Source organism: Elgaria multicarinata, chromosome 7 (genome assembly GCF_023053635.1).
Source record: "Elgaria multicarinata webbii isolate HBS135686 ecotype San Diego chromosome 7, rElgMul1.1.pri, whole genome shotgun sequence".
Classification (NCBI taxonomy): Eukaryota; Metazoa; Chordata; class Lepidosauria; order Squamata; family Anguidae; genus Elgaria; species Elgaria multicarinata.
Window position 1 is genome coordinate 63,457,645 of NC_086177.1, and position 21,945 is coordinate 63,479,589.

At 40.3% G+C, this 21,945-nt stretch overlaps 1 protein-coding gene across 3 annotated transcripts in view; it reads left to right on the plus strand.

The window, feature by feature from the left end:
* The window catches only part of MAPRE2 (microtubule associated protein RP/EB family member 2), a 94,919-nt gene that overhangs the window by 40,392 nt on the left and 32,582 nt on the right, over positions 1–21,945 (plus strand). The window contains exons 1-2 of one of the 3 annotated variants that reach the window (XM_063130697.1): positions 852–1,097; positions 15,767–15,894. In XM_063130697.1, the coding sequence (XP_062986767.1) occupies positions 976–1,097; positions 15,767–15,894 (250 nt within the window). In that variant the 5' untranslated portion in view covers positions 852–975. Of the gene's footprint in view, positions 1–851; positions 1,098–15,766; positions 15,895–21,945 lie in introns of those variants that run through there. The other 2 variants (XM_063130698.1, XM_063130699.1) reach the window with 2 other exon arrangements.

A 21,945-nucleotide genomic window follows, 5' to 3' on the forward strand; every position in this document is an offset into this window, starting at 1 on the left:
TGGGGGAGGGGAGGAAATGCTGTATCTTTGCTTATCTCAGTGTTTAGCGTGGGGTGGGGAAATGCATTTTGCCAAACCAGCCTTCTATGGAACATCTCTCGAAGAATCTCCTTTAAAACAGGGATAATAGCCATGTAAATATACTTGTAGAAAACTACCACCCAGTCCCCCTTCCTTTAGTCATTGAAAACTCTTTCCCGTGCAATGTGCTTTCTCCAAGCTCCACTGAGGGTGATTTTTCATATATATATATAAAAACGCTCATTAGCAGAGAACTCCATAATTTTGCATTTTGTCGCATATTTTGCCCACGCCCATCAGTCGTCGCTTAAAGTGGGACCACTGTGGTTGCAATTTAATTTAACTTTTTTAAAGATAGCAACGATTTTCGCATAGCACTGTTGCAGAGTTGTAATTTCAAAAACCCGAGGAGTGGGGGCGGAGAGAGGAAGATGAAAAACAAAATGGTATAGTGCTGCCTTTTTAAAGCAGCCGCGCGCGCACCCGTCCTATTTTTTATTTTTTAAAAAATTTTAGGCTGGTTCTTTGTATATACAGCTGCATTTATAGAGCGTAGAACTGAAAGGAAATCGTAGAGGAAGAGATGCCGGCGCGCGCGGGGGGGGGGGGGGGTGCTGGCGGCAGCAGCAGCTAAGCTTGGTGTTTTCGCCTGCCAGATGTTGGGCCTGCCCCTTGCGCCTGTTTGGCTGCCTTCGTGTGGTCATGCTCAGGCCCTGTGTGAATTGAGGAGATATGATGAGTTAGGTGGTTGCTATGGTGAGGAGCCGTGTCACGTGGCCTGAGCGCGGCTCCCGGCTGTTTGACGTCACCAGCCAGAGAGGAAAGGGGAGGGGGCGGCGAGAGGGACAGAATCCGTAGCGAAGGAGCCGACGCGAGCGACGAGCCCGCCCAGCTTCTCTCCACACACTCACACAGGCACCCGGGTTAGGGCTGCTTGCCTTTGGGAGCGCTCCAATGCCTGGACCTACCCAAGCGCTGTCCCCAAATGGAGAGAACAACAACGACATCATCCAGGATAACGGCACCACCATCATCCCTTTCAGGAAACACACGGTGCGAGGGGAGCGTTCCTACAGGTAACCCTCCCTCTCTTTTCTGTGTGTGTGTGTGTGTGTGTTTGGGCGTGCGCTTACGTGTGCATGGACGGACACACACACACACACACACACACACCGCAAGGCTTGGGGAACTGCAGTAGAGCGGGGTGGAGAGGCGGCGGCGGCGGAGGGTTGCAGGGTATTGCATAACAAAAACAGCGGCGCTTTAAACCTAATCTGGCGTGTCTCCTCTTCTAAACGTGCAGCGTGGTCTTGAATGAGCGCCTTGCATTGTCCAGATGGGAAGCATCTTGTGAATACTCCCCCACCCCACCCCCTTGTGTCTTCTAGGGGCTCTCCCGCATCTCTCATCTCCCCTTCCCCGCCCCCTTCCTTTTTATTTGAGTACTGATAATATTGCAAACCTTCTAGTGTGGGGTGTGTTTTTATGTGCAAATATATAATCATCATCATCATTAAAATAATGATGTTGATGATCAGGCAGTAATACTATGTCGTTTTGCTTTTGTGTTCGTGTGTGTGAGGGGGAAGGAGGCATTTTGGTGACAGCAAAAGGGGCGGCTGGGGGAGAGAAGAAAGGAACAGGGTCTTGTGATGGTGGTAGTGGTGCACTGCCTGAGTGGGTGGAAGAGAAAATGGAATCCTCTAGATTAAACTGCAGTCTGTGATGTTAAACCACCAGATTGATGGAGCTTTGTAAGAATTGCGCACCCTGATTGGTGGAAAGCTTGACAGCAGAGGTCAGGGTGTCAGAAATACACTAAAAAAAATCCTCCATATTTTCAGTTTGGAAACAAGGTGGGCTATGCAGCAGCTTCTAAGAGGATATAGCACCTCGCTTATGCATTTTGACTGTGCTGCCTTATAGGGGACGCTGACCTTCCTGCCTGGTTCTTCTAGTGTGATACATTTTCATTGTGTTCCTTGCTTGAAAGAGGATGGTGGGTATTTTCTTTGTCACAGTTCTAAGCATTTTTGGAAATGGCTTGGCATGTGCCTTTGGGAGCAGCGATCCTTTTTCTTTTTTTCTTTTTTTTGAATGAGCATATCTGACAATATGTTCCCCTAGATAAGCTCATTAAGATTACTTGCATCATTCAGCAAGGATAACAGTATAGCTAAGAACAGAAATAATTTTCACGGGGCTTTTCTCAGATGTGCACTCTAAAAAGGTAAGAATAGTTGAAGAAATAGAAGCAGACATATCTCCTTTAAGTTAATACCTTTCCTCCACTTCCCCTTCCCCCATGCCAGAATCAAACTCTTCCCCCCTCCCCCCACTTTTTTTTTTTTTGAAAGCTCATGCCGTGGAGCAAGCTGCAGGAAATGAAACTGTCCCTAAAACCGTTATAAAAATATTTGGCTAAGCTGTAGTGTGTAGCGAAATGTAGAACTAGAAAAAAAGAAGTAAGGATGTTTGCTCAGCTGAGAATTGGATAGTCTGTGAATATTCTTTAGGAAGACTATTGCTCAGTTTGCCATTAGCTCAACCAAAACTGGCTTGGCTATAAGCTCCTCTCCCTTCTTGAGTTGGTAAAGTCACAGCAATGTTTTAACACAAATTATCCGTGGAATCTAATTGATTTCTTTTTCCAACAACAACAAACAATACAAACTTCTTAAACATACTTATTAGGTCTATACATTTATTTTTATTTTTCTTGACCATGCTTTAAAGGTAACATTTTTAGGTGCAATTGAAACTGAAATATAGAATGAGGATTTTATACCAAAAACATATCAATGCATTTTTATTTATTTCTTAAAGCCTCACTGGTAAGCTGAAAGGCCTCATTTCCTCTGTTTATGGTTTCTTCATTCTTCTGAACAGAGAAACTGGGATCATTCCATAAATCTTTTTACTAAAATACAAAAACTGATAATTGTTTAATTTTAGTCTCTCTCAGTAGTATTTGTTGGGAAGCCTTTTGTGTTTGTTTATAAGCTGATACTTAATTGTCAATCTATTACAAAAATTAAAAGTAAACTATACTCTATTGAACAGAAATGCTAAAATTATTACCTAATCAACATTACATGCAGATTTTAAAAAAGACTGATGTGCCCAATTACAATGGGATTTCCCCCACCCTGCCCCCATCATCAGTGATTTCATTCATGAAAACCTAGTCCAAGATGCTCCAACAAGTATGTTCTGTTGAACAGGGGGTGAGGAATCTCTTTCCACCTGAGGGTAAAATTCATTTTCAAGGAAGCTCTTGGGGGCCACATTCCAGTGGTTGGCAGGGCCAAAGCAAAGGGGGCAAGCCAAGGATAAACAGGGTGGGGCCAAAATGCCAACTAATTATATTTTAAAGCTCATACTGCCAGTAATTAAGCCTTAGGAAAAGCATTTCAACTTCTTAGAATGGGAGGAAAGTTGCACAAAAGCTGGGAAACCACCAGACAACTGGTGGTTGGAAAGTAGAAGATAGGGCCAGGGGAAGGGGTGGTCCTCTGGGAAACTCCAAAGGCCCAGATTGGGGCTCCAGGAGGGGTGGATTTAGCCCCTGGGCCTTAGGGTCCCCACTTCTGCTGTAGAGTTGCCTTGCTGGTCAGTGTGGGATGGACAGTCACCTTTGACTTGTGAGTAATTGCAGATGTTCTTTTTTAGGAGCCTAATATTATGTGCCCTGACCTTCCTCATTTTCCACTGTAGGATTCTCTAGCATTACTCAAGTTTATAAGGCAGTGGGCTTGTGCTTTATCTCTTATGTCCCTAATACTTTTTAAAAGAGATCTATGATTCATTAAAATGCTGAGTATTCCCTCCAGTACACCAACTGGGACTAGATGGTGGGTGCAATATTCTTGATTCTGACATATACTAGCTATACGACTTTGTATACCTTGTTTCACTTATCTTTCTCCCATTTATTTAGGGGAAATAGAACATTTTTTTAAAAAAAAATTCAACCCCCAAATCCATGAATAATCCAGACACTATCTGAAAGTGGTTGATCAGTCAGTTCATATTTCACCATGGTGCATTCTTAGCAGCCACCATGAAATTGTCATTACCTCAGATGGTCTGGTGTCTCTGAAGTATGCCAAGATCAACTGAGATGGAAGCCACTGTATGAAAAGGAACAAATATAGTAGCAATTTGTGATGCAGCAGAATGCCAACTAACATTATGCTATATTATTTTCTCTATAATGATTTCCAAAAGAAAATCGGTGCATGAATCTGTTTGATACAACAATGATTATTTAAATATGATTTCCATTATTTTAGTTTATATCTTTCCTGAACAAGTGTGCATATGAATTGGTTGCAATAGCAATTAAAATGCATAAATTTGCACCTCATTCTACCCAAAAACACAATTGAAAGTGTTGGTTATACAGCTCATGTGCCTCTTTGAATTACAGAATTTATATTTGCTTAGATAACAGAAATCTTAAGTGTCACAGTTGTTTTAAGGACACGTGCAAGAGCACCAAGGCTGCAAGCCTATACAACAGGATTCCCCAACTTAGTGACCTTTATGTGTGTTGGGCTGTAGTCGATCACATTTGGAGGGCACTGGGTTGGAGAAGGCTGCTGTACACACATCTCTGAGAGTAAGTCCCATTGAATTCAGGGGGGCATACTTCTGACACTGTAAAGCTCTATTAAAACAATTCTCCAAATGATGGGTTATGGGTCCAGACTCAAGCTGGGGGCTTGCATGTCTGCTCTTGGGTGCAGATGGTTTCCATTTCCGTTTTAGCAGTAACCATAGTTTGCTTCGCTATGATATCTGAATTGGGAAACATGATTAGTACTTGTCCTCCAATCCAGAAACCCACTTGTTTCCTCATTTGGAGAGTAAGCTCTAGCCATGGTTTACCAATTCAGACGTCATAGCAAATTGTATTTACCACTAAAGAGAAAACTCAGAGGAAAGGGCAGGAGAGAATGTGCAAGCTTGCAAGGCTTCCCCCCAACCCCAATACTCCAAACTATAATTTGAGTGAAGATAGTCTAAATTTAGCCTAGCTAAGGACACATCCTGGGATTGTGCCCTAAGAACTCTCATTTGATAAGTGGCTATTATTTTTCAGAAACTTTGCATGGGATTCTTTGTTGCTCGCATTGTAGCAGATAACAGTGGTGTAAAATGTTTAGGATGAAGAAAGAAACATTAAGCCCTGGTTTCTTTATTCGTAAATGGCTGAATGAAGTGTGTGAAGGCAAGTATCTTAGGCCCCTTTCAGAAGACACCTTAAACCATGGCTTTAACCACGGTGAATAAGACAAAAAGCCTTATTTACTGTGGTTAAAGCTGTGGTTTAAGGTGTCTTCTGAACACAGCCTTAGTCTTTCCTTGTAAATAGCATATGTTGTATATTTTACTTGTACCGTTGCCCTGAGATCCTTGTGATATAGGGTGGGATACAAATGTTTTAATAAATAATAAATAAATAATATTTTCTAAACTAGTGCACAAATAAAATGGGCTTACAAAATATGCTTTGTCATATATATTTGCCAGTAATTGAATAATATTTTTTTCTAACACTTTTCTAATGATGACTTTCATCTTGTATAGCAAAAGTCCTGCATAATAATCAGCTCTTAAGGGGTTTGAACAATAAGTGCTAACTGAAAATAGGGTTTGACCGAGAGCCAGGTGGCTTGTTTTCGCAACTTTGTCTGCCTGCATGTCTTAAAAATGAAGGTGATGCTGCCTGTTTCTTTACCATATGCCATTATGAGAACTAAATAAATCTAATTCATTCCTGTATGTAAGATAATACCCTTTTATTGGGTCAACCTCTATTAACATAATCTTTAAAAGCTGATCTCAGCATTTAATCTGGAGAGCTTCATTTTTACCAGAAATGATCCCTGATCTTGTATCTTGTGTTTAGTCAGGTGACTATTTTTCACCATAGATAGTCTCTACCTTGGCCAGAAGTGATGGGTAGAGGATATGCACTTAACAGGGGTCAACAAATAGAGACTGGCCAATAAATGAAGCCAATCTTTCTGCTTGGCTCAGACCCTCTGCCTTCCTCAAAGTCCTCTGGCATTTGTAAGAAGCAGTGAGAGGAGTTGCATACACTTTCTTTCTCTGTACCTCTGCACATATGAGATAAGACCGCATCTTCCATCAAGGCCTCTGGCACATATTTCTCTCATGTGGACTGGGCAGTGGAGGAGTTAAGAAACAGCAGAAGTAAATTCAATGGGATTTACTCCCTAGTAAGTGTATTATAAGTTTGCAGCTTGTGCGAACTTTATGAAAATTGCATTTGTTTTATTGTTGAATTTGGCTCAGGTACTGTATCTCTTCTGAATTTGGGCTTCGACTATTGCCTTTTTACATACTTGGAATGAAATAACATCATCATGGGATGATTATGCCCAATGAATAGCTTCTATCCAAATTGATTTGAAACACTCTTCCACCCTTGTCTTTTAGGTAGCAGATAGCTTTTCTAGTTCAAAAAATGAATTGTAACTTGTTAAAACGTATGAATAGCAATCAACTTGCCTTTTCCTTGGATAATTTTTAAATTGGTAACTTAAAGAATTTGAACTTCAATATGTATTTAAAGAACTCTTAAAGTAATAATTCAAAGTAGTTTATGAATTCACAGGTTAAAACAAATTCCGGATCCACAGAAATGTAAAAGTTTTTCAGTAGTCTTTAAATTTGCCAGTTCACATAAAAAGGGGTATAATTAATTCACAAATTAATTCACAAAGGAATGCAAATATGGGAGCTGAAACCTCTGAGAGAGGAACATCACTGCAGGCCAGTCTGGTTTCTTCCCTCATGTGCTAGTGGCTGAGTGTCCCAGGGTGGCTTGCAAGGGTCAGATATGCTGCATTACATTAGTCCATTTGAGGGAGACACTTGGAGGAGAAATCCCTCCAAGTGAGAAATCCCTTCATGTAGAAATTCCCTTAGTGTACAAGAAAAGTGTGTGTGTGTGTGTGTGTGTGTGAGAGAGAGAGAGAGAGAGAGAGAGAGAGAGAAAGGTCTTATTGATTTTTGTGAAAGATATTCAGTTGATAATGGTAATGTTATATAGCCTTTTCAGAAATGAGCCAGCATAACAGTAGAGAGCTCTTACAGAAGGGAGAAAAATGCCATTTGGTTCGGCCAATGTTTCATATTTCCTCATTATTGCATTTTAGGCTTAGGGGACTGTACAGAACATAAGCTAATCTGACTCCTATTTAAAAAATACTGAAAATGTTAGTACTTAAGATAAATTTCTCCCCGTAATGATTGCAGAAGAACTGTAGCCAGAGGTCAAATAGGACCCCCATATCTTTCCTCCTATCTAATCTTGTGATTCCTAAACCCTATTTGTGATTTCAAGTAGATAAAGCAGGATTTCATTATGCTTGGACATTAGCTGTACTAGACATACTGGTAAGTCCAGGTTGTCATTCCTATAAGATGAGGCTTGCAAGCAATTGTTTTTAATTCTGAATAGATTTTTTTAAAAAACACCTGTGCTTCTTATGAAAAGTTTAGATTGTAGGCCTCAGCACTGAGCAAGTTGACTGTTGAACAAGAGTACTGATTTAGAATATTTTTAGATTGTTCCAGCACTCAATGAGTGCTCAAGAAAATGTATAATTAAAAAAAAAGAGATTAATGTGTTTTCATTAGGAGATGGACAGCAAAAATCTTCACAAGTTGAAGTTTTTAGACCATCTTCAAGGGCAGCTCATTGCACTAATTAGTTTGTGAGGTTACCAGAGCATGGATATACATGGCCAGAATCCTGTCATCAAGGAAAGAGGTGTTGCCAGCTTACCAGGCCTAGAATGCAATCCTATGCATGTAAACAGAGAAATGTCCTACAACTCTCAGCCATTTTTTCCTGTCCAAACATGCATAGGATTGTATCCTTAGCTGATAAAACGTGCTCTTACTCAGTCATAGGCTGGACTTCCAGGCTGGAAAACTGGTCCTGTGGGGAGTGTGACCCTATCCAGAATAGAGCAGTACACCTGGATTGCTTTGCTAATTTTTCTTTTTGCTTGTGTCATAATTCTCCCCCTCCCCCACATTGATATTATTTTATTCTCCTCTGAGAATATGGAACTGATGACATCATATGAATAATTGGGTAGGGGAACCTCTTTCCCCATCACCCATTCAGAATGGTATGAAACTTCCTACCTCCAACTCCTGAAGCTTGAGAACAGTGTTACTTGGCAGAAGTCACACAGGGATAGGCAACCTGTTGCCCTCCAGATGTTTTTGGACTACAGCTCCCATAAATCCAAGCCGACATGGCCAATGGTCAGGAATTTGGGGAGCTGTGGTCCAAAACATCTAGAAGGCACCAGGTTACCTGACCTTGAAGGCTTGCATAGTCTCCATTCACTATTCATTTCTGTTTGAGTAAAGACAGAAGTGTATCCTGTGTGTTATAGCTCAGGTACACTTCTTTGCCCTGAATACAAATGCGTCAGAAAACTCTGAATGTGTTCAACCTATTTTCACCACATTTTATAAAGTCTACCCCAATAGCTGCAGTGATTTGGTTCAATTTGTTTATTAAGGCTGCAATCTTATAGCCACTTACTTGAGAGTACATTTAATTTAATAGTACGTCTGAGTAGATATGAACAGGATTGCACTGTAAGAGTACATTCTGAGTAATATTTAATAAAGCAAAACATGCACCATGTAGAATCATAAATTAAATATAACTTTTGAATGGTCTTGACCCATTTAGGGTTCAGTCCTATGGTCACTGAGGAGGCATCCCAGGAGCCACAGGGTATCTGTCACTGCAGTTCTCTTGTGTTGCAGTAGCAGAGAGGTTTGACACTATTGCTGCTACACTGGTGCTGCCACTGTAGTAGTGAGGTCAAGAACAGGGTGTGGCAGGGGAACCCAAAGGTCTGTAGGATCCTAAGGACCTTCCCCCTTTACAGATGTGCAGATTCTCAATGCTCCCCCATCCTCTGGAAATGGAGAAGGAGCCAACAGTCATTTCCCATCTTACATTGATTTAGCACACACAGCCTGGATTTACCATTCTCTGTTCCTGGTGGCATCCAGTACAAGGGTCTTGTATTGGAGCATGCTGTGTGTAGAAAAAGAGAGGAAAACGAACAATCATAAAGAAAAACACCCAATCTGAACCAGAGCATTTCAAAGTGAAAATTACTGATATAACATTTAGCATAAAATATAACACAAATGTGAATCCCTCAAACCTAAACAATGGGCAATCCCAGGAAAATCTCTGACAAATAGAATCCTGAGCCACATCAGTTCCCCGACATGCCCCTGAAGCAACCTAGAAACTATGCCAGTTCTAGAATTAGTATATGGATTCCTCCCCTAATTGTCAATGAGAGGGAAAATTAAAGAGACCACAATGCTGAAAATGTTTTTTTTAAAAAAAGAAAAGAAAAGGGGAAAAAAGCCACCCACCACCTCTCACCCTGGTTGCCACGAGCGGGCAGGTAGCTGCCATGCAATTGCTAGTTGTTAACATTGTGTGTGTGTGTGTGTTTGGACCTGCCCCACCCCCTACACTCAGCAAAAATGTTTGTCTTCATCACAAGGAAATGTAAACATTAATCAGTAAGGGGAGGATTAAGGATGCAGCATTTATAGGAAATCCTGCAATAGTGTCAGGCTGCTTAGATTAATGTCTCATTTAAACCCAATTCTAAGCTTGTTTTTGTCAAAATAATTGCTGTTGTAGCTGTAGATAGTGAAGTAGAAAATGAAACCTACAAAATAAAACTTGCATTTTCACAGAAGTAAGACTGTTTAAAGTTGATTATGCCTGAAGCAATACAAGCACTTTAACTTGTATAAATTTCAGTTTAATTTTTAATCATTGCTAATACCCCCATCCTAAGCATGTTACTTAGAACTTAACCCCACTTATTTACGTTGAGCACACAGTAAAGTGCCATGTGGATTGATGGTGCTATATAACTAAGAATAACTTTTAAGTAAGTCTGCTTAGAGGTATTTTTGAAGTCTATCACAATAAGCAGCCCAGCTGAATGTAAGTACACAATAATAGTTTAGGGCTCTGATTTTAGTGGCAATGCAATATTGAAATCAATGTAAGCTTTCCACTAACTTTTATAAATATGCTGCTTTCCAGTGAGACTGAGGACTAAACCTTCTGCATGGAGGAATCTAAGTGGAATGGAGAAAGAAAAAAGCTTTCTACCTGTACTACCTCCTGTTCCTACTAAAATATTGGTACTCTGTGATCTCTGTCCATCACAAGACTAGCCATTTTCATATTTATGCTTACTCATTTTCAGTTGTAGGAATTCCAGTTTTACAAAAGTCTGCCCCAATGAAATAAATGTAGGTTGTACTGGAGCAGTATTGGGTGGATTGCTGTAACATGTAGTTTGGCTTCACGCAATTATAGATATTCATGCTCCCATAATTTCTTACTACTGCATCCCTTTTTTTTAAATGTAAAACCACACACTATTTTCTGGATATTTTTAGTAAAATTTTATTTTTGTTGTTACATTAGATGATACATGTTGTGGCACTTTCTTGGTCCCAGTTTTGCATTGCATGCATCCATTCATGAAATAAGGTCTGAGACATGGAGCAAGTCGGCTGTACTTTAATTTTTAAACTTTTTGTTTTAGGTAGATATTTACAGGATGTCCCTGTTACCTTTCATTTTGATATATATGATATTCTGTTTATATTTTTTAAGTATTTACCTATAATGTAAGAAATGTTAGGGATTTGTTATTGGAAAGAAAAATGGGATGTTGATACTAAAAGTAAATAGATTTTTGTGAGGGTTTCCTTGCCATGTTGGCCTATATGTTCAGCATTTGGCAGTTCCTTAAAAAAACCTTCTTGGATCCTGAGGATTCTAGCAGTTATTGAGTAACTCCTAATATCCCCTTCTTAGCAAGGTACTCAAACAGGTAGTGGCCGCACAGGTACTCATGGATGAGCCTGGTTATCTGGACCTGTTTCAGGTCTGGTACAGAGGCTGCCTTGGTCATGGTCATATTAGGAGAAGGACAAAATACGACTCTGCTAATTCTACTAGACTTCTCAGTGACTTTTGATAACCGTGGTATCCTTATGGATTATGCTCCCTAGTTTTGGGTGTTGAAGGCATGTTGTTATGGAGGGCTGATTCCAGAAGGTGCTGCTGGGGAACTATGGTACAGCTCCATGGCAGGATTCTATTTTGTTTCCATGTTTTAACATTTGCATTAAACTGTTGAAAGAGATCATTCAGGAATTTGGGGTGAGGTACTATCAGTATGCGTATGACATCCAGGTCTATTTCTCTTTTCAGCATATTAGTGCTTAGATTCAGTAATTGGTTGGATGAGAACCAATAAACTCAAAACTCAGTCCTGACAAGATGATCCTATGTATTATAGATGGTCTGTTTGGGAAAGATGTTCAACTTACTTTGGATGGGGTTGCACCCTCCTTTCTGTTTCTGATTGACTACTGCTATGCAGTGCACGTGAGGCTTCCTTTAAAGACAATCTGGGAACTGCAGTTCAAATTGTAGCCTGTTGACTGGGACCTGTCAGTGGGAACATATCCCAATGGTACTGAAAGAATTTTGCTGGTTTTCTGTTGATTTCTGAGTTTAACGTCAAAGCCCTGTACTGTTTAGGTACTGAAAAGATGCTTTTCCTATGCCATGCTACCCATGTACCAAGGTCATTTTTGGAGACTCTTGCAGGTGTCCCTCAGCACTGTTTTTCTTTTGTTACCCAGCAAAGAGGGTTTTATTTTACCAGCCTTCTTACTGTATGTTAATGTGTGTGTGTGTGTTTCATTTAACATGGTGGTTATGGTTATACTTTTATTTTTTAATTTTATCTTGTTTTTGTAAACTGTATATTTTAAAAGAATGGGGCTGGGGAGGAGAACAAAAAACATGAGATCAGTTGAAGCACAGTTCTGATCTACACTTCCCTTACAGAATCAGGCTAAACTACAATACAGTTATTTTTATCTTCAAAAGATAGGTTAGGCTGATTGAGTGTCTGGGTTCACACAACATGCTAACTCACCCAGTGTGGGTTGTTGACAAACTGTGGGTTATCATGTTGCCTGAACGCAGCATGTTTTCTACAGGGTGGGTTATCATGACTGAATGCTGTGCTTTTTTTGCAGGGTGTCTTGTTAACCACCCTGAACAACCCAGCAAGCCATGGGTTCTCAAGGAGGCTTGTTCAAGAAAAATAAATCACACTGCATGGTTAACGAGCTACCCTGTGGAAAACCTGCTGTGATCGGGCAACATGATAAGCCACCCTGAGGAAAACACACTGCATTCAGGGAACACGATAACCCATGGTTCAATAACAACCCACGCAGGGTGGGTTAGCATGTTGTGTGAACCCAGCCAATGATTTGTGATTGATTATCTGTGAACTTCATAGAACAGGTAGCTTTGAACCTATGTATTCTGTTTGAATGTGATTCCCTAAACATATACACACGCACACATACACACAACCGTACACACAAAATCATTTGCTATTAGCCCTGGACCCAGGAAGAAAATGGGATACCAATGAGAGGTTTTAACTCGGAAGGAAAAGGCCCAGTGGAGAGGAACTGGAGTCCCACAAAGGCAACCAGGCAGGACTTTCAGAAGATTTCAGTGCAGTCACTCAACCAGTTGGCTGAAAGCCAAAGAACCACAACAGCCTTATGTCTGATTTCTTTATAGATTCCCAAAAGTGGTAAAGAGATCAAGGGAGCCTCTCCTCTCCCCCCCCCCACAAGCTGCCTTGTCCCAGACTAGATCCTAAAGCCCAGGTGGCAGTCAGTTGACCCATAGTGGCACCAGCATTACTGGTTTCCCATATTTGACTCTGGACATGCCATGTACTGTTTTTCATCTCCCATTACTGGACCCCACAAGTTGTGACAAACTGGTGATATATGTAGGTTGACTGGCTTTCAATTACCCCATGCTCCCTTTAACTCTGTCACACAACAAATAGAAGAGAATGGTATGTGAAGAAACCATTACACAAAAGGCAAAAGCCTGTGAAGCCCCTAAGGGCAATCAGCAGGCTGGGCGGTTAAATTCCTTCTTATTTCCTCCAAAATGTGACAAGCAATGTCTGTACTATGTCAGGCTGAAAGGGTGAGACTTGGAGCCAAGCTGCGAGAGAAGAAGAAATCACAGGGTGAGCTGAGAGAACCCAAGTTACTCCCTGGTGCTGAATCAGACCATCAGAAAAGCCCATCCAGTGACAAGAGGATGAAAATGGAAAAGGGAATGTGTTTGGCTGTCAGCTTTCTCCCTTCCTGTAACAATCTGATTTTAGCCCTGAGACAACTTAAGCCATTGCTAGTTCATATTAGTAAAGGTGGAATTATAATTGTCTAATTTAAATCACTGTCTAAAACCTGACCGCTTTCTCCCAGTGAGGCTTAAGTGTGTGCATATTCATTTTATGTTTCCATACTCTTGATTCATACTCTGGATGCCACTTCACACAACATAGAATGCAGTGCCTTGCAGGTAGAGTTTCTGCATGTTTCTTTGGTAAGCAAAATACAGTAAATGTATTTTGCCCAGTAATGGATTCCAAACTGCACAGAACACATATGTGGTAATAGAATATATATATATAGGCACTCTTTGTGAAATCTTGTCAGTTCTTTCCTAGATCAGTCCAAATCTTTGAACAGTGTTCTGGATCTCAGATTTTCTAAGCTGATAATATGCTGTCATCTGTCACCATTTGATAAATTTCTCTGCAGCAGTGTGTACTCAGAGGTTGAGGAACTGATGGCTTAAAGAATTTCACAGGAGAGAAAGGCAGAACCAAGTTCCATTTTGTCTAAAGCAGGAATTAACAACTTGTGGCCCTCCAGATGTTTTGGGCTACAGTTCCCACTATGGCTCATCATTGGCTATGTTGGCTAGGGCTGATGGGAATTGTAGGCCAAAACATCTGGAGAGCCACAAGTTGCCCAGCTCTGGTCCATAGTATGCAAACCATAATCTTATGAATATGCTATGCCCATGGATACTACTTGTTATGAATGGTTCTGTCCGTACCTGAACCTTGCCAAGGAATATAATTTAGGCTGAATTTTGTGTTCTTTCACATGCCCGTGCTCTAGTCCCATTGTGTCAGTGGTCTCCAACCTTTTTGGGTTGGTGAGTACATTTAGAATTTTGAGTAAGTTTCATGGGTGCTGTCACAAAATGGCTACCATGATGGATTCCGCCAGTCACAAAACACCCATTTTACAGAAAGAGAAACTGGTAAGGCTGAAAGACAAGTAACTTGGCCAAGTTTTTGAATAAATGGCAAACTATGGGGTTGAACCCCGACAACACAAACCCACTCCTTTCACTACCTGCAGTTCTTCGTTTAATTCAGAATCACACCCAACTCTCTCACCCCACATTCCTAGCATGCAAGATCTCATCACCCCACCACTCCTTTCTCTTTCTTTTTCCATTCACCCCCTGAAACATACATACTCCCCCATCTCAAACACCCCCAATACAGACATCCCACATCTGAATCTTCCATATAGACCCCTCCCCACTTTCTTCCCTCCATTGGGCTCCCATGCATACCTCCGAATACCTTCCTGTAGCCCCCCAGCACCCTAGTCCCAGCCTCCCTGCTCTATTCTCTCCTAAACCAACTTCCTCATTTCCACCATGTCACATCATCCCCGGCTCTCTCTCGGGTCACTCCAGCCTTTCCCTAGTTAGTCTTCTCCCTCCCTGCCCTTACCATATAATGGTACTAGGGTCTTTCTTTTCTTTTTCAGGTGACTTCAAAGTGAAATGCTGGCCTCCAGCTGCTTTCTGAATATGTCTCTGGGAAATAAAGCTGGCAAATCTAGGGCTTTACTTTGAAGTGCTCCTGGCCATCTAGAAAAACAATTTAAATTTTAAAATAAGTCAAATCATGGATATCAAAGCACTTTCTGGGTGCAGAGAGAGGTGTTCTTGGCTGCAGTGGTTATTGCCTATCCCCACACTATGTGATATCATTGAGTCCTTATGGGGCCAATTCTCTAAAGTAAAATTCTGAATCAACTGATATGCAGGCGATTTGATGAGCATGATATAGCACTCCAAAACAAGACTAAATGAATGACCACCAGTAACATAACCAGTTTATAAACAGGAACAGGTCAAACTTCAGTGAGGGAACATGGATTAATAATCAGGTGATGTATCCAGAGGGCATCAAGTTGAGGAAGGCTGTTGCATAGTATTAAAAATGTATGTGTGTTTTCAAAGGATATGAGTTTGTAGTGGACTGAATCTCCTTTTCGCATTGCATCATTCATACTTTTGTATCTTCCATCTTCATTGCTGTTTTCGGAGGGAGTTCAGGATAATGGGTTGAAAGATTGTTTCTGGTAAATACCTTTGATAGGCCAATTTCAAAAGGATGCAACTTCTCTCTTCTCCATGAAAAATTGGGAGTGGCATAGGGCTGACACTTAAGTGTTTTAGAATGTATGAACCAGGGTTTTTGCCACGTGCAAGCCCTTCAGAAGATCTCTTATCAAATGAACATTTTAAAGTAAGGGATATATTGTAGTGGCCCTTTCACCACTAAAACAGCCATAAAAAATATGCTCAAGGAACCTCCATATATCATACTAATGCAGATAGTTGTCTTTTGTCTTCAAAAATCCCATAATTTCAGACACTAAACTTATATCTACCCCTCTCATTTTGCAGTTGGGGAATGGCGGTCAACGTGTATTCTACCTCTATAACCCAAGAGACTATGAGCAGACATGACATCATTGCATGGGTGAATGACATAGTAGCTTTAAACTACACAAAAGTTGAACAACTATGTTCAGGTAAGTCATCACTTTTAAAATCTGTGTTTATCAGTATCATTATAGTATCAAAACATATCTGAACCCTTTCTTTGCATCAGAAACTGTCCAGGTCTTTGCAATGCATGTCATCTGCATGGTTAAACTTGCCACAGCAACCTTCATGGATAGAAATCTTTCAACATTCTCTGACGGGGTTGGGAACAACCATAGTAGTTGTGGCAACCATGATGAAAAGGGAATGTTTGAAGGGGATCTAAGTTGGTCAAATTCAGAAAGTTCGCATGGTCTGAACAAAATTTAAATTCTGACCACAAAGCACCTACATACAACAGATTCCCTATGTATCAAATAGTTTCCAAAATAACTTCAAAACATAGAAATATGTGGGGATCATAAAGAGCTGTTATACTGTAACACCAACCTTCTGATGTGAGCCTAGATTAATAAAAATCTACTGAGATTTTCAAATTGCCTGGCAGCTATTTTACTGGACACACAGAGCTCATAAGGGCAATGATGTGAAATGAGATGAGACATAATGGGTTTTATACTTCTTGAAGATCTTCCTAATGTTTACTGGATTAATCTCCCCTTTTTTCTTTGTGTGTGACATTTACTGTGAATGGCTCTATTATAATATGTTAATAGACATTCTAAATAAATTGGGCTGATGGGGCATGATGGGGATAAGAGAAATGTAGTCAAATGTAGCATGTGCTTTATGTGTGTTTTGTAGTGGTTGCTAGAAAAAAAATGGTTTGTTATGTTGTAAAAAAAGCCTGTTGTGTTATTGGAAATATTCAGTTGTGTGTTCAGTTTGTGCATGGTGTCTGAATGGCTGTTGCAGTGGGCTCTGAAGGTTAAACACCTAGATGTGTGAGTGCTGAGGAAGCATTGGAAAAGCAGATAATCCATTCTAAACTATAGGGGTTGCCTGACTCATTTGGAAGCTTAAGCCATAGTTGCATTCTGAACTATGGTTGGTACAAGCCACGATTTGGGGCGATGTCTGAACTGAGCCATAGTTCTCATAGATTGTCAGCCATGTTTCATCTATTACAATATCAGTGAACATTCTGAAATGTTTTCATCTGCCAGATATAAAGCAGTTGGTTAGCTACCACCGTGCCATAAACCTCAGCATAACTACTTACCTGTCACAGATTTTGGAGTGATGAATGTAGTTGGAAGTACCCAGATAATTGCAAACATCAAGCAGAGTATATCACAGACATGTCATGAGTTGGGAGATTCGAGTTCTAGTCCCCACTCAGCCATGGAAACCCACTGGGTGACTTTGGGCCAGTCACATACTCTCAGCCCAACCTACCTCACAGGATGGTTGTTGTTGTGAGGATAACATGGAGAGGAGGATTATGTATGCCACCTTGGGTTCCTTGGAGGAAAAAAGGTGGGATATAAATGTAATAAATAAATAAATGTATTGGTAAGCACTGTTCTTTACTAACATTGATGGGAAGTTGAAAATTCTGGTAAATGGAGGTAATTTTCTGGCTTTGGTGTGGAGAATTCCGTAAGGCCCTGCAACAACTTGAGATGAGGACCTGTGAAAGTGAGCCTGATTGTAGCTCTGGGACTTAGATTTGTTACTGGATCAAAGGCTAGTACCCAGGAATGTCTGGCTGAGTTAATTCAGTCTCAGATATATTATTTGGTTTTTATCTTGAACAATAAAGTTGCATTTAGGGTCTCTTTCAATTTAGCACTTAAGTCTGCATCTTTGGATCACAGGGCCATGCCATGTATTGTTGGGGATTTGTCACTTTGATAGACTTTCTAGGGATATACAGGCATAGAATGAGAGTGATACTGTGGCTTCTCTTGATTGATCAAACATGGTAATTATATGGTACTTTTGTGACTTCTGTCTCCCCATCCCATTTCTCTTTTTAATTATTTTTGGGACATATCACGAGGGAGGTAGACCCTTGCCTCCATTTTCTTGGAATTTTAATAACTTATCTTTTTGCAAATCCCCTTGGTTTCATTTTGTTTTTATTTCTACATGCAAATGTATGACTGCTTCTCTCCACTGTTATTCTATTCAATTAAATATGGTGGAGTGCGAATGTGAAGAGAAGCCTCAGCTTTATTCAGTTTTAAAGTTGTCTACTTTCTTGTAGTGCTTCTTTTACATGTCTCTGATGTGTCATTTGCACTGAGCAGTTAAAATGTTGTGCCATTGTTGTGTATGAGGACTTTGATTGTCAAAGTTGCTTGATGAAATTACAATGCATGCAATGTAGTCTAAATACTGGCCATTTTGGTGCATAATAAACCATGAATTCTGATTTAGTAAATCACAATGTGAACAAGCAACATACTGGTTAATGCAACTTTTTCACCCCTGCTTAAACCCTCCCTTTGTGTGACTGGGTAAACAAACCAGGCAGGAATGTTTAGCAGGTCCAAACCTGGGATTGTGACTTATAGTCCTAAAACCAGGATCACAAGCCAGCTTTCAACCAGCCTTCTTGTTTATGAGTCCTGGCTTGTTTGGGTCCAATAAACCATAACACCAGGTTCAAATGTCATCCTCAATTATGTCTGCCATCCACTTTCGAGAAGGGAGGGATGTAACAGGAGAAAATAGGCTGTAGGCATGACCATGCTGCTCCTTCACTTTGTGGTTTTATAAGCCAGAATTTGGGACTTATTGTTACATATGAATACAGCCAGTATTTCTTAAATTTCATATTTCTGAAACCATTTTACTCTTGCACACTGTAAAAGTCAAAATTGGGGTGTGTGTTTGTAAGGTCGAAGTACTTGTCCTCAGAGCGCCCCTCACCCATTTCCATTGAACTCACTATTTGGGGCCTTGCTGTATCTGGAATGATTCAATCATACCTGATACAGGGATGTGGCACAATTATTTGCCCCCAATAGAATCTTAATAAAAGGAGGTGTAGCCAGAGCAATAAGTTTATTCAGAGATGGATCAGGTAGGTTCCTCCTGTGAATGGGTGATGAGCTCACAGAAGCTTTCATTTATCTATTTCTCATTGCATTCTAGCATACCATACAATACAACTAGCATAAGAATACAAAAACAGAGATCTCAAGATGTCAGGCTAAAAATGTGAATTTCAAAACTACAGCATTAGGAAGCTGCCCATATAGCTGAGTATTGCCTACTGCTCTCTAGGATTTCAGGTGGGGGTTGATGGTGCTATATAAATAAATAATAATAATAATAATAATACTTGGAGATGCCACAGATTGACCCCAGGACCTTCTTCATGCTGCAACGCATTTGCTCTGCCCATGAGCGATGTCATTAGTTGCTGGCCGCTTAGCTGAGTCACTTCTCCCAGATATTAGTGTTTGGGGGCTTCTTTTTAAAAAGTGTGCACATATTTTAATTCATAGGCTCATTGTTGGCTGTTTACTGTTTGTAAGAATATATTGCATCAAATAAGTGTGCCAGTTTGAACACTACTAGTTTTCTTTTTAAAGGTGGGTTACGTTTTCAAGAGAGAGACATCTGGTATGCCAGAGATCACTGCTTCATAGCCATGACCCCATTCTGTATTGTAAGTGATTGATGCTTCTCTCAATTGCTTCTTCCCAAACTTGGAAGTAAACATACAGTAATTTGTAAATCGTTGTACAGGGGCTAAAATTAAGTATCTGCAACTGCTTGATGAAGGCAAATAAAGGCAAAGGCAAATAAAGAGGAGCGCCAACCGATAATATTCAGATAACTTTTCCCCTAGAATGAATTTAGGCTTTCATTTTTACAGTGTAACATTTGCAAAATATAATAATGTTCTGCCCTGAAAGGTGGCCAAGAAATATTTTTAATAATAAATAAATTAGCACTATTGGACTCAGCTGTAGCTCTGGCTACCTGCCCCATACTTAAGCATTCAACACTATTATATATAAACCACCAACCATTGGAGGCAGGATAGAGGGTGATGGAGGAGAACCAGAAAACAACTCCATCTGTTACATCTACTTTAGGGGGGGATTTACTCCCAACATGAGACTAGTGCAACTGATCAGAGGCCCAGTTGGGACTATTAGATAAGAAAAACAAACCTGCTTGCTTTTACTTTTCAGCATTGAGAGCTTTGTTGAAATGTTTCACAAGGGATACAGTTAAAAAACTATTAAATATGGAAGGGATTAGCATAATATCATGATTATCATGGCTGCTGCCAACCTTCATATGAAGCACTTATTTTAAATCTACACTATTATTATTATTCTGCAAATATTACACTGAAAAGATTGGAAGCTTGAATCCATTCTTGAGGAAAAGTTATCTGAATATTATCAGCTGGAGTTCCTCTTTATTAGCCTTTGCCTTCAACAGGCTTGTGCAGATGTAATACTGTCTCCTTCCATATTGTATTTTTTTTTTAAAAAGGGAGCCAAGCTTAAAGTGATTTTCAGATTCAGGGTAAGATGAAACCTGTATGGCATCTATACTGGTCTTCGCTTTCTTGTTTAACTCTACAACTGTGATGATTGGAAGCCTTTCTAAATGAAGACTGGTATTGCAGACCCCTCAACCACCCCAGTACCTCCAAGGCTACACGTAGCCCTGAAGTTGCCTTAACTGTTTTTACTTTAATACATTTGTAAGATAGAACAAGACAAAGAGATTATTTCAGATGAGCAACCAGCTGCATGCAGGCCATTCAGTGATTCTGTGTAATTTTTGAACTGCTGTGCTGATCTAATTTGGTCTTTCATCCTTTTTTCTTTTTTCTTTTTTAAAAAAGAGTGTTCCTTGAAGCATTTCCAGTCTTCATTCAGCATAACATTAGCCCCCATAAAATATCTGCATTTAAAGAAGACTTCAAAGGGCAAGAGGATGTGGGAAGCATTGCAATATTCAGGAGCATTTTCTTAGCATTAACAGTGAACTACAGAGCAAGTCAGATAATTGGATTGTATTTTTTTTTTTTTTTAGTATTTTGGCATCTTGGAGGATGGGTTGCCAATCAAGCTCCCCCCCCCCCCCAAAAAAAACCCCACCAATCATCCTGGGTGGTTTGGGGGCATTTGACTCCTTGTTTATGGAAGCTTACGAGAAATCAGTTATCTCACCCTTGTCCAATTTTTCTCTTTTTTTTCTTTTTCTTTTTTGCAGCTTAATCTTTTTTCAGGAAGAGTCTGAATGTGTGAGTGTGTATGAATGCATGAGTATAGTTCTCCATTGATTTCATTAGGTAGCCTTAAACTCAAAGGCTGGTGGGAAGCAAAAAAAATGGCCCACAGCTGAAGGCCCTTGGGACAAGACGGCCTTCAACGATGGGTTGCTGTTTGCCCTGTGCCAGCCATTTTTAGAGCTTGATGGCCTGAGATCATGGACACTGACAGCAATATCAATGTCTATTATCTTAGGCTGCCTGTCTTTTGCAGCCCACTGCAGTGATGGAAAAAGGCAAGCCAGGGGTGGGGTACAAGCAGAATTAAGGTAGGGAGTCTGCTCCTGATTAGGTTGTGATGTCCTTGAATATGCTCACAGTCATTTGAGCAGACTGTGCATATTCTAGCACCTCTCCTTCAAATGCTCCATCCCTAGTTGGGTGCATGTGCAGTGTGTGAGAAATCCAAATAGCCATCCACTATTGCATAACATCCAGCTGTTGTATTCTGGCCTGGGTCTCACCATTGCAAGTGGTAGCAAGGAGGAGTCTGGATAGCAGCCGTGGTCACTTCCTGCTTTGTATCTTATCTTGTTTAATTCCATAAATTTATAATGCATATTTGGTTTTGATCTTGTAGATTGGTTCATGTTTGTAAGAGAACTACTCTGAGTGTAATTTGAGTTCTTGGCCATGGAGTTCTCCTTGGGACACTACCTGTAAAATTTAATAAGCATTTTCTAAGTGCTTAGTTTTTTTAATATTGCATTGCATTGTGTGTTATACATGATACACAATGCATGTGTCTCCCAAACTAGAGGCATTCAATGGGCAGCTGGACAACCATCTGTCAGGTATGCTTTAGGGTAGATTCCTGCATTGAGCAGGGGGTTGGACTTGATTGCCTTATAGGACCCTTCCAACTCTACTATTCTATGATTCT